The sequence below is a fragment of the Brassica rapa genome, chromosome A04, assembly GCF_000309985.2.
Source record: "Brassica rapa cultivar Chiifu-401-42 chromosome A04, CAAS_Brap_v3.01, whole genome shotgun sequence".
NCBI classification, from domain to species: domain Eukaryota; kingdom Viridiplantae; phylum Streptophyta; class Magnoliopsida; order Brassicales; family Brassicaceae; genus Brassica; species Brassica rapa.
Window position 1 is genome coordinate 20,457,237 of NC_024798.2, and position 12,713 is coordinate 20,469,949.

General features: G+C 36.7%; 3 protein-coding genes across 4 annotated transcripts; all 3 read left to right on the top strand.

The window, feature by feature from the left end:
• Nucleotides 1–2,354: 2,354 nt before the first annotated feature.
• LOC103865915 (zinc finger CCCH domain-containing protein 30) lies at nucleotides 2,355–5,560 on the top strand. 2 transcript variants are annotated; one of them, XM_009143778.3, is made up of 3 exons: nucleotides 2,355–2,696; nucleotides 3,038–5,154; nucleotides 5,246–5,558. In XM_009143778.3, the coding sequence occupies exon 2, from the start codon at nucleotides 3,061–3,063 to the stop codon at nucleotides 5,149–5,151; it is 2,091 nt and encodes a 696-aa protein (XP_009142026.2). In that variant the 5' UTR covers nucleotides 2,355–2,696; nucleotides 3,038–3,060; the 3' UTR covers nucleotides 5,152–5,154; nucleotides 5,246–5,558. The 2 variants fall into 2 exon arrangements, with proteins under 2 accessions (XP_009142026.2, XP_033145661.1); XM_033289770.1 differs by lacking the exon at nucleotides 2,355–2,696 and having other exon boundaries at nucleotides 5,246–5,560.
• A 2,230-nt stretch (nucleotides 5,561–7,790) lies between these two features.
• LOC117133472 (arabinogalactan protein 23) lies at nucleotides 7,791–8,225 on the top strand. The gene has a single exon (XM_033289776.1). It carries the CDS (start codon nucleotides 7,890–7,892, stop codon nucleotides 8,073–8,075), a length of 186 nt encoding a protein of 61 aa, XP_033145667.1. The 5' UTR covers nucleotides 7,791–7,889; the 3' UTR covers nucleotides 8,076–8,225.
• A 230-nt stretch (nucleotides 8,226–8,455) lies between these two features.
• LOC103865916 (mitogen-activated protein kinase kinase kinase 3) lies at nucleotides 8,456–12,589 on the top strand. Its single transcript, XM_033289771.1, has one exon. It carries the CDS (start codon nucleotides 8,717–8,719, stop codon nucleotides 9,818–9,820), a length of 1,104 nt encoding a protein of 367 aa, XP_033145662.1. The 5' UTR covers nucleotides 8,456–8,716; the 3' UTR covers nucleotides 9,821–12,589.
• The last annotated feature ends 124 nt before the right edge of the window (nucleotides 12,590–12,713 follow it).

Consider the following 12,713-nt stretch of genomic DNA (forward strand, 5'->3'; position numbering starts at 1 on the left):
GATAATCAAATTAGCATGCACATCAAATTTTCAACATTACGAATATATATGCAATATCTCATTTTTATTTTCATGGGGATATATTTTGGATAGTAATATTTGATATTCGAACTATTCATTCATATCCAATCTTACTTGTTATTCTCTGACTTTATACATGTTATATTAAAGTCTATATATATAGAGATGCAAAGAGTTTTGGTGATTGTTTCGAAATGTTTTAAGTGGTGAGAAACACAATTTTGTGGGGTTTCAGAATTATATCTGATCATCAAAACTACAAATTTCAAATAGTTTAGTGTTTTTTTCCAGATTAATGAAAGTTTAATCAATAAAATGAAACGATGGAACTAACAATGTTTTTGGTTATAGTCGGAAATATTACCATATTATGCAATATATCTCTGATTCACTCTTTTACCTTTTAGGTAATGGAGATCTAAGTGCAGTTTTCTTAATTCCCTTTAGTCATAAAAATATTGTCTCTATTTCAAATTAAATATCATTTAAGCTTTTGCATATGTATATTTAAAAGTTTAATATTTCATTTTTCTTTTCTTTTATTATAAATTTATAGCATTTATTATTTTTCTATGGTTTTTTTAACAATATTCTTGGAATTAAAACTTCAAGGTTCAATACATAAGAGTAGCATTATGCAGAATACTCTTGGCATAATTACGTAATTATGCTCTCTACAAACATGCATGAAATATATAAAAGGAAATAAGAAAGAGACTAGATATCTATAAAAACTTCAAAAAAAAAATCCATATGATATGATTTCGAGTTAATAGCTCTAATGAACCCCTAAATGTCAGATGGAATCCAGATTTCAGAAAAACCGACATTTATTTTGTAAATTTTATTATACGAAAGCAACTAACACGAAACGAAGGGAATATTTAAGAACCACTTTTGTTTATCTCTTGGTTTATGATTGACTTTTACAATTAACTGGAAATAAATAGAATGTGTCGAGTCCATTCTCCGTACGTTTAGTGGACGCCAGTTACCGTTCTTAAAATTGTTTAATTATCCTCTCAGTTACGCCGCCACAGGCTACCGGTTCCTCCCGTTTTCTTTTTCCGTCCCACACGCCGTCCGTACCACCTGCTTCACCGGTAAAACCACAAAAGCTCGTGTCCGTGTCTTATTGTGCTCATTGCTCAATGTTTTTACTCCACGTGTTGCCTCAAGCAAAAAATCAAAGGGGTATAAATATTAAAATATAATAGACTTACTATAGTATTTCCCTTAGATAATCTGGTGTACGTCTGGGCATTAGAGTAGTCGGATTGGGTTCTGACCGGATCTTATCGGGTTCGAATTTTTCAAGTTTAGATATTTAGATCTAATAGGATAATTAGAATTTGTTGATTCATGTTCGGTTCGGATCATGTCAGATTCTGATCGGCTCAAGTTTTAGATAGTTGGACCTAATATGATAATTAGAGTTTGTTAGTTTAGATTTGGTCCGGTTTCGGACCGGATTTGGTTCGGATTCTATTGGATCCAGACCAAAGAAATATCCAAAACACATAAAAATATCTGAAAATATTTAAATATCAAAAAAATATGATAAATTTAATATGACATCTAACCAAAGACATAAGAAATATCCAAAATTTTATCTGATTATCGGAATTATATTTTTGATAATCTAAATTTTTACCCAAAATCCAAAACTATGCCCGGAAACTCAAATCTGAAACTTTAAAAAAATTTCCGTAATACCAAAATTATATTGAAACTCTCATATATACCTAATATGTACTAGAAATTTTGGATTTTTGGGTACCTCATTCACGTTTTGATCGGGTCCGATCCAAGACCCGCGAATCCTCTATAACAAGACTAAATAGGATAAAAGGATCAAGTTTGGTTCTTATCTGAACCAGGATTTTTTGGGTTAGTTCAGATCGGGTCTTCGGATCCGGGTAAAATGTCCATGCCTAATCTGGTGAAAGCAGAGCGTCTAGAGATTTCTTTAAGCCACACTTGTGTCCCCACGTATCAGCATAAACTTTAATACGATGTAATTCGACACACTAGATTGCTACCTCTTTAATTTAGGAACTCACATTAAATATAATTACTGCATAATTTGACCCAAGGACAAAAGCTTAAGAGGTTACATGCGTGTCCACTTCCACTGTCAACCAATCAGTTACTGCCACCTCAGCTTTTAGAATTTTAAATGACAGATTTATCCTCAAATTCTTGTATTTAGTTATGACATGGATCGTTCCCATTGGCCGAGCTGATTTAAAATGCGTAAGATGGATAGAGGTTAGAATAAAAATATATTTTTATATCTTTCTTCTATTGGATAGCGAAATATAATAAATAATAATAATGGAAAATGATATGTTTTCACAGAAAATAAATATTTTTGGTTTTTAATTAGATGTAAAAATACTTTTTTTTCTAGAGATCTGAGCTTGGGACATGGAGATGGTAGAAGAACAAGCTCTCACCATTTCTTCTTCTCTCTAAATCACTTCACACCAGATTCTTTTTTATTTTCCTATCCCAGATTTTCTCGGGAAAAATAACTGTTTCCTTTCTCTTTCTCCTCACTTGCTCAATAACACTTAATTTTTCTAGATCTACCTGACTTGTTAAAACCATCGAAAAGTCTCCGGCAAGATGTGTTCGCTTGTGTTCTATTGAGCTTCGAGAAAAAATCAAAGGTGATAAAAGATCGAATCTTTATTTTTGTTTCAGTTAACATGCATCAATACCCAGTTATGTCTTTTTTTTTCTGATCTGTTTGACTTTGGTGTTCCTGTAAGAACAAATCAGATTTTAAGATTTAGTTTTATCCGCGCGTGTCAGTTCTATTTTTGGAAGTAGCTTTTATGCAATAATCCTCTTGATTGATTCTTCTTTGAAATCTGTTTGACTTGAGTTTAAAGACATAGTGTTTTTGTTTCAGACAGAACTCCCCCTTCTTGTCTGAAAATAACTTAAATCTGATTTTTTTTTTGTTTTTTTCGATCTGGATTAATGATCTGTTTATTTGATTCTGCAGAATCCGATTCCACAGATGGAACTATGTGCTGTGGATCAGACCAATTAAACCAGATCTCATCCCCAGAAGATACCACCACCAACACAGAGATGAACCACTTGAGAGTCGAAACAGAGGACACTTTCGCTAGCCTCCTCGAGCTAGCCGCTAACAACGACGTAGAAGGCGTTCGGCTATCCATCGACAGAGACCCTTCTTGCGTAGACGAGCCTGGTCTCTGGTACGGTCGCCAAAAAGGCTCCAAAGCCATGGTCAACGACCACAGGACCCCCTTGATGGTCGCCGCTACATACGGAAGCATCGACGTGATCAAGCTGATCCTCTCTTTAACCGTCGTGAACCGAGCCTGCGGGAGCGATCAGACCACCGCCTTGCACTGCGCCGCCTCCGGAGGGGCCGTGAACGCTGTGCAGGTCGTTAAGCTGCTTCTCGCGGCTGGAGCGGACTTGAATCTGATGGATGCTGACGGTCAAAGGGCTGGCGATGTGATCGTTGTCCCTCCGAAGCTGGAAGGTGTGAAGCTTATGCTTCAGGAGCTTCTCTCCGCGGCTACCGCGGAGAGGAACTTGAGGGTTGTGACTAATGTTAGGACCAGCAGGTCTAATTCTCCTAATGAAGAGGAGTATGGTGATGGGGATGGCGAGTCGCCGTTTAAGATGAAATCGTCTACGGAGTTCAAGAAAGAGTACCCGGTCGATCCGTCGTTGCCGGATATAAAGAACAGTATCTACTCAACGGACGAGTTTAGGATGTATTCGTTTAAAGTCAGGCCGTGCTCCCGCGCGTACTCGCACGACTGGACGGAGTGTCCCTTCGTCCACCCGGGCGAGAACGCGCGGAGGAGGGACCCGAGGAAGTTTCACTACAGCTGCGTTCCCTGTCCGGATTTTCGGAAGGGAGCTTGTAGGAGAGGGGACATGTGCGAGTTCGCGCACGGCGTGTTCGAATGCTGGCTTCACCCGGCTCAGTACCGCACCCGTCTCTGCAAAGATGGGACGGGATGCGCTCGCCGGGTCTGTTTCTTCGCCCATATACCCGAGGAGCTTCGACCGCTGTACGAGTCGACCGGTTCGGCCGTGCTTTCGCCTCGGTCGAACGCCGATTTTGCTGCTGCGTTGAGTCTCTTACCGCCCGGCTCTCCGTCTGGAGTCTCTGTTATGTCTCCGCTCTCGCCGTCCTCCGGGGGAAACGGGATGTCGTCGATGGCGTGGCCGCAGCCGAATGTACCTGCTCTGCAGTTGCCTGGGAGCAATCTGCGGTCGAGCAGGCTGAGATCTTCGTTCAATGCGAGAGATGAGATTAATATGTTGGCGGAGTACGAGCAGCAGCAGCTTCTTAATGAGTTTAACAGCTCGTTGAGCAGGTCTGGTCGGATGAAATCGCTGCCTCCTTCGAATCTTGAAGATCTTTTCTCCGCGGAAAGCTCTTCTTCTCCGAGGTTTAATGACTCGGCTTTGGCTTCTGCTGTCTTCTCTCCTACGCATAAGTCAGCTGTGTTTAATCAGTTCCAGCAACAGCAGCAGCAGCAGAGTATGTTGTCTCCTATCAATACAAGCTACTCTTCGCCAAAGAGTGTGGATCACTCTTTGTTTTCAGGAGGAGGAAGGATGTCTCCTCGGAATGTGGTTGAGCCTATTTCGCCTATGAGTTCTCGCGTCTCTATGCTGGCTCAATGCGTGAAGCAGCAGCAGCAGCAGCAACAGCAGCAGCAACAGCAGCAGAATCAGTTTCGTAGCCTTAGATCCAGGGAGCAGCTTAGAACAAGCTCAAGCCCTATTGTTGGTTCACCGGTTAACAACAATAATAACAACAACGCGTGGTCATCTCAATGGGGTTCATCAAATGGTAAACCGGATTGGGGGATGAGCTCAGAGGCGGCAGCGCTTGGGAAGTTGTCGTTTGATGGTGGTGTTGAGCCTGATGTTTCATGGGTTCAGTCACTGGTGAAGGAGAATTCTACAGAGGCCAAAGAGAATGCAGCTGGTACATCTTCTAACACTGGCCAAAACACAATGCAGCAGCCAACAACGTCTGAAATGGTAATGGATCATGCTGGCCTTGAAGCTTGGATTGAGCAAATGCAGCTCGATCAGTTCGTAGCTCAGCAGAATTGAGAGGTTAGTTAAAACCAAAGAAGCTTACTTTTTCTTGTTTTTTTTTTGGTTTTTCTGTGTGTGGTTGGTTTATATGAACCTCTTTTGTTTACAGGTGGTAGAAGTGGTAACAAGATTAACAAAAGAAGGGAGAGGTTTTCTATGTTTTTGGTCAAATTAATTTTCACAAATTTTTAGATAAGAGAAGGGAACAACAGAACAAGAACAAAAGGCTTATGGGAAGGAAGGAGAAGAGAAAGAAAAAAACTTCTTGGTTTTTTTTTCTCCCATTTTCATATTTATTTTTAGGATATTCTCCCATTATTATCATGATTATTATTTTTATTTATTGTATGAATATTTGTTATCTTTTATATGTTGAGAACCCTGAAATTAAATTTTATAATATTTAATCTTTTGGTTTATCTTATTTATCTTTAAGTGCCTCAATATCTAGAGATATTCATTTGAGCATTAGTGCAATAAAGAAATGTAATTATGTCGGGTAGAGTTGAGTGGGGGCAAATCCATAAAGGGTTAGTTTTGGATTTTCTTTGAGATGTGGATGTGGTTTATTGGGCAGGTGAAAATGATATTGTAGACATCTTTAGTTAAGTTCTTGTCATCTATCAATCTTTGATAAAACTGATCAACCACATCTTTTTCTTTTTTAAAAATGCTTTGGAATATACAAATTTAGCTTTGCGTGGTGGTGGTGGCCTGGTGGGTTGATTTTAATATGAACATTTAATATTCAGTAATTCTTAATATCTACATCAGATAAATTATAAGCCTCTTTCTCTCCTTGGTGCAACCAATTTTGAGTCCTCGAGCTCACGTGACTGTTTTTTTAAACTCAATTCTTATCATTATTCTTTGATCAGAAAAAGAAGAAACCAAGATTAGTGCGAATTCGTTTTTTTTTGTGGGTTTCTTTTGCCATAGAGTATGGTGCAACACTATGTTTAAGTTATTTACTCTTTTTCTTTTTGATAAGGTATTTTATTTACTTTTGTTGGTAATTCTTTTGTTCTTATAATTTAAAGTAAATAGATCAAATTGATTTGTGGAAAAGAACAAAAACAGTTGATCGTCACCTTTCAATGATCAACTTTCGGTGCATATGTTTGTTCCTAAGTGATTTTCTTTATCACCTTTTATATTCCCATTAATATTTTATTTACCAAAAGCTTTGTGGTGATGTGATCATCAAACACAAAGCACAAATATTATGCGGAGTATCTTATTCAAGATAACACCAAACCTATTGAGAGAATATATTATACTCAAGAATCATTTTTAATATTTTCAAGAATTTATTCATCAATCTATCCCTGAATTTTAAAAGAAAGGAAAAAGCTGATTTTAACGCAGCTTTAATCAAAACCAAAGGGCAAAGAAAAAGAAGCATACACAGAAAAAGTAGGGTGAGAAGTAAAAGCATATCAGCAGAAGCTAATTCATTCTTCCTTCTCCTTCTAATTATTCTCTTTGTATTCTCTTTATCTTTTATTATTTCCTAGAAGTCTTCAGATTTGATCACTTTATTGTCATTCATCAACAGAGATAATAGCAAAATCGATGCCAGCAAATCTACTTTGCCAGGAAAGTTTGGGTTGAAAACAAACTAACTACACATTTTGTCAGAAAAACAAATTACACAAATACTAAACGTAATCGGACAGAATATAAATGGAAGACATTGGACCTCCCTAACCAAATCCAATACACAAACGATGACTACTTAATGGGCTTTAGACCTCTTTAAAGGATCCACATATAAGAAAACATAATGAAGACATTGGACCTCACAAGATCCATGCGTTCCATTTGAAACATTCAAACCAATTTAAATAACCAAAAGATATAAGGCCACTCCAACTTTCCCTCGTCAACAAACATTAGATCAAAGCTCATAAGATACATTATATGGATTCTTTGACCCTATTAGTTAGTATAAAATTAGCATATCTCAGCTGTTTCTTTCCTTAGAGACGAGCCAGCTTAGTAATCAAGTTCGTATTGCTCTATACCAACCTATGAGGAAGGACAATAGTACGTATATCGGGATCGGATGGAGTTGAAAATGCTCTCGGATATATAGTTCCTGGTTAATATTGTCATAAAAAGCTTAAAATATGAATTAAGATCAGAGTTTCACAGGCCTACGAATAGCAGCATCAGTGACAATATTTAGAACATCTTAAACTATAAGCAAATAGGATTATTATAAGATCACATCACAGTCATGCCCAACATTAATGCAATGAGAATGCACACCTAATACTTCTTCCATCACAACATCGACATTTTTTTTTGAAATTGTAGATATGCTACATTTAGTCCAATTTGCTAATTTTGGTTAAAAGGTATGCTATAGCTTTTTATTTGTAACCTAGTGTGTTTTCAAAAGTTTAAAGTTTGTAAATAAATTAAATAGAGTTACTAACTTAGAAAAACACATTTGACCCGGTAAAATATAAATGGATGGAAACGCTGAAATGACTCAAAGCCACACAATGGCATACAAATTCAGCGGTGACTAGTATCCTTAACTTACATTATTGATGTGATTTCTAAATGTTTGGTTAGAAATCGATACCTAAAATAAGCCTCCCTAAAAATAACTTATCTACCTCCGGTATAAATACTCTTGATCACCATCCTTTCTCTTCAGACCTGCAAGAAAATAAAAATAAAAAGTAACAAAAGTAGCAAGAAATAAGAAAAGAAAAAAACCTTCCAGGTCTCAACTAAAAATGGAGATGAAGAAGATTGCCTGCGGAGTTCTTTTCGCTGCTGCCTCCATGACCGCCGTCATGGCTACAGAGGTTGGAGCTCCTGCACCAGGACCCGCCGCAAGCGGAGCCTCCGTAGCCGTACCGGCTCTTGGCTCATTGGTTGGAGCTTCCCTTGTGTCTCTCTTCACCTACTACTTAAACTAAATTAATCTTATACAAAAAAATTGATGCCCATGTCTGATTTTGTACGTGTTTAGACAGGCAAAGTGAATAAGACGGAAGACGAATACTTTTGATTATGGTCAGATAAACTTTATGTAATGCTGATTAATAAATATACGTTCTTCTCTTCCTTTTGTCCATATTATACGCCATTTTAGGCACCATCATTCGTTTCTGTAATAATTTGCATGCAAAGATCACCACTCAACATAAAAGCATAATACTGATAATAGACAGCATGATGGACATCTTATTGGGATGCTATATCAATCGAATTAGCTGGTTAGTAGCTAAAATTATATGCGTAAGAAATATTTCAATCACTATAATTCGCTACTCAACATACAAACTGATACAACGTAACGTAGTGTTATATTCTGCCTGTGGATTCTTAACGTTATCTTATTTAGCTATATGCATTTTCTTCTAGAAGGTATACTCAATATTTCCTTTTTTATCGAGATACATATTTCCTTTTTTTTTTTTTTTTTTATTCGAGCTCAATATTTCCTTTCTTTTCTCAACAAATCATATTAGGATTTCATTTTCCTTTCTTACCAGTCTCAGGGTTTATAAATACTACATTGCACTACTAAGATCACAGCAAGGTCAATAGCGAGACAATGCGATCTAACAGAAAGAAACCAAAGAATGATCAGACCAAACCAGAGATGAAGTTCATCAAGTCTCTCGGAAAGGGTACGTACGGCTCCGTAGATCTCTTCAGTTACACCAAAGGCGACGGCTCAACGTTCTACAACGCCGTGAAGATCTCTGATTCCAAATACTACAACTCTATCAACAGAGAGTTCAAGGTCCTTTCGAAACTCAGAGGATGTCAAGGAATCGTGCAATCTTTTGGTAACTCACTGCTTCAAGAAACCGATTCTGATGGAAAGAAAGTCTACAAGATGGCTATAGAGTACGCAGCTGGTGGTAACCTAACCGACTTCATCCGAATAAACCGAAAGTTATCGGACACGTTCGTTAAAGACTTCACTCGGATGCTTCTCCAAGGGTTAGCGTCGGTACATGACCACGGTTACGTCCACTGCGATCTTAAACCGGAGAATCTCCTTCTCTTCCCGCGTCACGATCAAGAAACGCGGTTTTGCTCGTACGAGTTAAAGATTTCGGATTTTGGATTGACGATAAAGGCAGGAGAGGAGTCCGTTTGTTGGGAAACCAAATCTCCGTTTGTCGGAACGCCGTTATACATGTCTCCGGAGTCGGTACATGACGGTACCGCCGTGGAGAAAACCCTAGACTTGTGGTCGTTAGGTTGCGTGGTGTTGGAGATGTGTGTAGGTAAGCATCCGTGGTCAGGGTTTAGTGTTGATGATATAAAGTCTCGTTTGTTGTGTGGGAAGGCGCCGGAGATTCCAGAGACTGTGCCGTGTGACGCAAGAAAGTTTGTGGAGAAGTGTTTCGCAAGAAAGGCTGAAGAGAGGGGAAGTGCTTCTGAGCTGTTGTTGCATCCGTTTTTGGTCGGAGAGAGGAAGGTGGATGGTGCCGGCGGCGGCGGCGGCGGCGGAGGAGAGAGGAGGCGGGTGGGGTTGAGGATCAGAAAACCACCGGAGAGGTTTGACGATATTGCAAAGAAGCCATTAAAATTGAAGGTTATCTCATCTAAGTCCTCGCAGTTTAAGAGAGTTTCGAATAAACCCCAAAAGGTTAAGATTGGTCGTTCTAGACACCCAAAATCTAATTTTGCTCCCGTGCAGTAGTTTCCTGAAATTAAAAGTACCGCTGTTACTCTGTCAAAAATGTTAATTTTGGCAATTATCAAATTGTATGTTATATGAAAATCGATAATGCATATATTTCCAGTTTTTCGAAAATTTATGTCTAGTTAATGTTAATGCTCAATATATTTCCTCAAATGTTTGGGCCGAAACATAAGGCCTGTTGAAGAATTGGCCCATCGAGAAGCTTAGTGGTAGAATCACCAACATGAAATTAAGGAAGAACTTCTTTTGGTTAATAATAGGTTTAAGTAGCTAGCCAATGTATATTTTTAGCAACGAAAAATGAGATATATTTATGTATACATGACTCATTTTGACGCACGAGGGTTCTAATATTAAAAATCAAATCATTGTAAGAGTTTATGTTTCCTTCTTGAAATTTGTTTGTTTTAGACAAGAAAATTGACAAGAGCGTCGGAGACATATCACATAATGTAGAGAAAGTTCCCCACATACATTGTTAAACCATTATCTGAAAAGATGCTTTCACTATATTTTATATGTAGTTATGTATATATAGGAATATTCATAAATGGTGGTCCAAATAAAAGAAACAAGACCCATATGAGTTTCAGACAATAATGATAATCACAAACCTACCAAAAGCTTTAGATCTCCCAAAAGCTATAATAATCCACATTTCACATTTGTATGTATGTTCATATTGACATTTCACTTACATAGACAGAGCTGAGAGACCCATTCTCTCAAATGTTGTTGTCACTGCCGATACAGAAATCTTACTCATTCAATCATGTTTTTTTAACCTAACGCTTATTTTTAACTCTCTTCTTTATACTAAATATTTATTCACATTATTTTTTATCCGACTCTCTTACACGTTCTGAAACTAACGACTATATAAATTTCAAACAATAAGACATGCAATTTTAAACGTTATCATATATAGGAGTTCTAAGGACACGAGTGAGAGTAAAGCTAGGCTGATACGTTTTTCTATGCCGAATTTAGAAAAATTATGTTGATTATTGCTGATTTGTAGAACATTGGTGTTTAGTTTTAAACTCACTAAGATTGTTCATATATATGGTTTTGCGTTAAATTTTCTAATCTTATGGAAAGGTATGATAGTTTAGTAAAAACAGTCCTCTTTAAGTTGTAAATGCCTTCACTTTCAACTTTTCAGTTCAAAAAAAAAAGTTGTAAATGTGTAATGAACATTATACCATGGGTATTAATTGATCGTGGCATTATTGTATTAAAAAAAACTAATAATGAGCTTGGTGAATTCGATGAAGTGGTGACTTATAGAATAGATGGTTTAACACTGAAAGAGACCGGTGAGGTCTTCATGTTGTTTTTAACTCCACTTGCATTTGTTCTATAGCTTTTAATTTTGGGCTTCCTATATATCATTCTTATTTTCTGTATTCTTCTTGTGCACAAAAAAAAACTGTATTCTTCTACTTAAAATAAAATATCTTTCACCATGTATTTTCTATATTACTTTGAAGTTCGGTCCTTATATATAGCTAAACATTGTGATGTCACATACAAAGGGAAAGGACAAGATATGCTTGTCCCTCAAAATCTAGACTCTTTTTCTCATCTTCTATATTTATGATCTTTATTTATTACTGGCCACACAATTCACCAATTTTCTTCTGAGAAAACAATAATAAATTAGAGGGAATTTGCTACATATATATATATGTAAATAAGAGGATATAAGAGTGGAAGAGTTGAATCCAAGAAATGGATGTGAAGGCAAGAAAGTGAGAGATATGGTCCCCTCAACAAAGGCCATTAAATCTCTGAGCATATGACTGTGACTTTAATGGCAAAGCAAAGAGGTTTGCAATTGCATGATTCAACGAAGAGTTGCTGTTAGGGCTTGGGAGATTTGTGGGCTTTTAAGTGCATGTTTTTTGTGGGGTTCAAATGCCATTCATGGGACCCGATTACATTTTCTTAGATTACTAGTCTATGGTTGTGTTTTTTTGAAAACCTTTTTTTTCTTGAAGAATTTTCTATTGCATGAGCTTTAAAATGATTATATATAGGCTAATATTGTGGATACTGATTAAGACTTGGGCTCAAACAAACTATACAGATCCAAATATTTTTCACAATCTTCGACCGTCCTCGGTACACATTATTTTAAAATACATATTCTAGGTTGTAAAGAGTGTTTTCCTTATTATAGAATAATAAAATAGTTCTAGAAAATACGTTAAACATTTTTTTATAAATTAATATTGTTTAATGTAAGCTTAAAGCGCTTGAATCACTTATGATGATTTACCAGGGATATAATTCGTCGATATAGTTTTGAAAATTTAAATTGGATGTTAGGTTTATTTGTGGAAAATAAAGACATGTGGACTCCTCATGCGAAGTCCAAAATCTGCAAAATTATGTATGTAAAATAATGTACTTTGGGACCAGTACTTGGCATGGACATTACCATAGTTGAATTAATTTCCGTTCTTACAATACGTTTTGATTAGTCATACATCACATACACATTTTGTGAATCGGTGAATTTGTGCAATGAAGTCACTCTAAAACAACCAGTGTAGGGTAATCCTTCTGAAGCAATTTTGAAGATAGGAACAATTTTTTCTTAGTTGAAAAATCTATAAATGATGCTTTTTTTCTTTTATAAGAGAATAGTTTCATATGTTGACCAAAAAGGAATAGTTGAGCTATCAACAAATGGATGATCCATATTGGAGTGTATAGAACAACGAGAAATGATACATATGCCATTAAACAATATAATTTTCTTTATGAAAAAACGTGTAATATTTATGTGTTCTTTTCTGGGATAATCGTTCATCTCTTTTCATCAAGCAAATATCAAAACTAGTAACAAACTTTGTTTTGTCAACTAACAATATTATTAGAT

What these genes read in the sequence shown, in the direction of transcription:
- LOC103865915 (XM_009143778.3), top strand. Translation starts at nt 3,061, where the DNA reads ATGTGCTGTGGATCAGACCAATTAAACCAGATCTCATCCCCAGAAGAT.
- LOC103865916 (XM_033289771.1), top strand. Translation starts at nt 8,717, where the DNA reads ATGCGATCTAACAGAAAGAAACCAAAGAATGATCAGACCAAACCAGAG.
- LOC117133472 (XM_033289776.1), top strand. Translation starts at nt 7,890, where the DNA reads ATGGAGATGAAGAAGATTGCCTGCGGAGTTCTTTTCGCTGCTGCCTCC.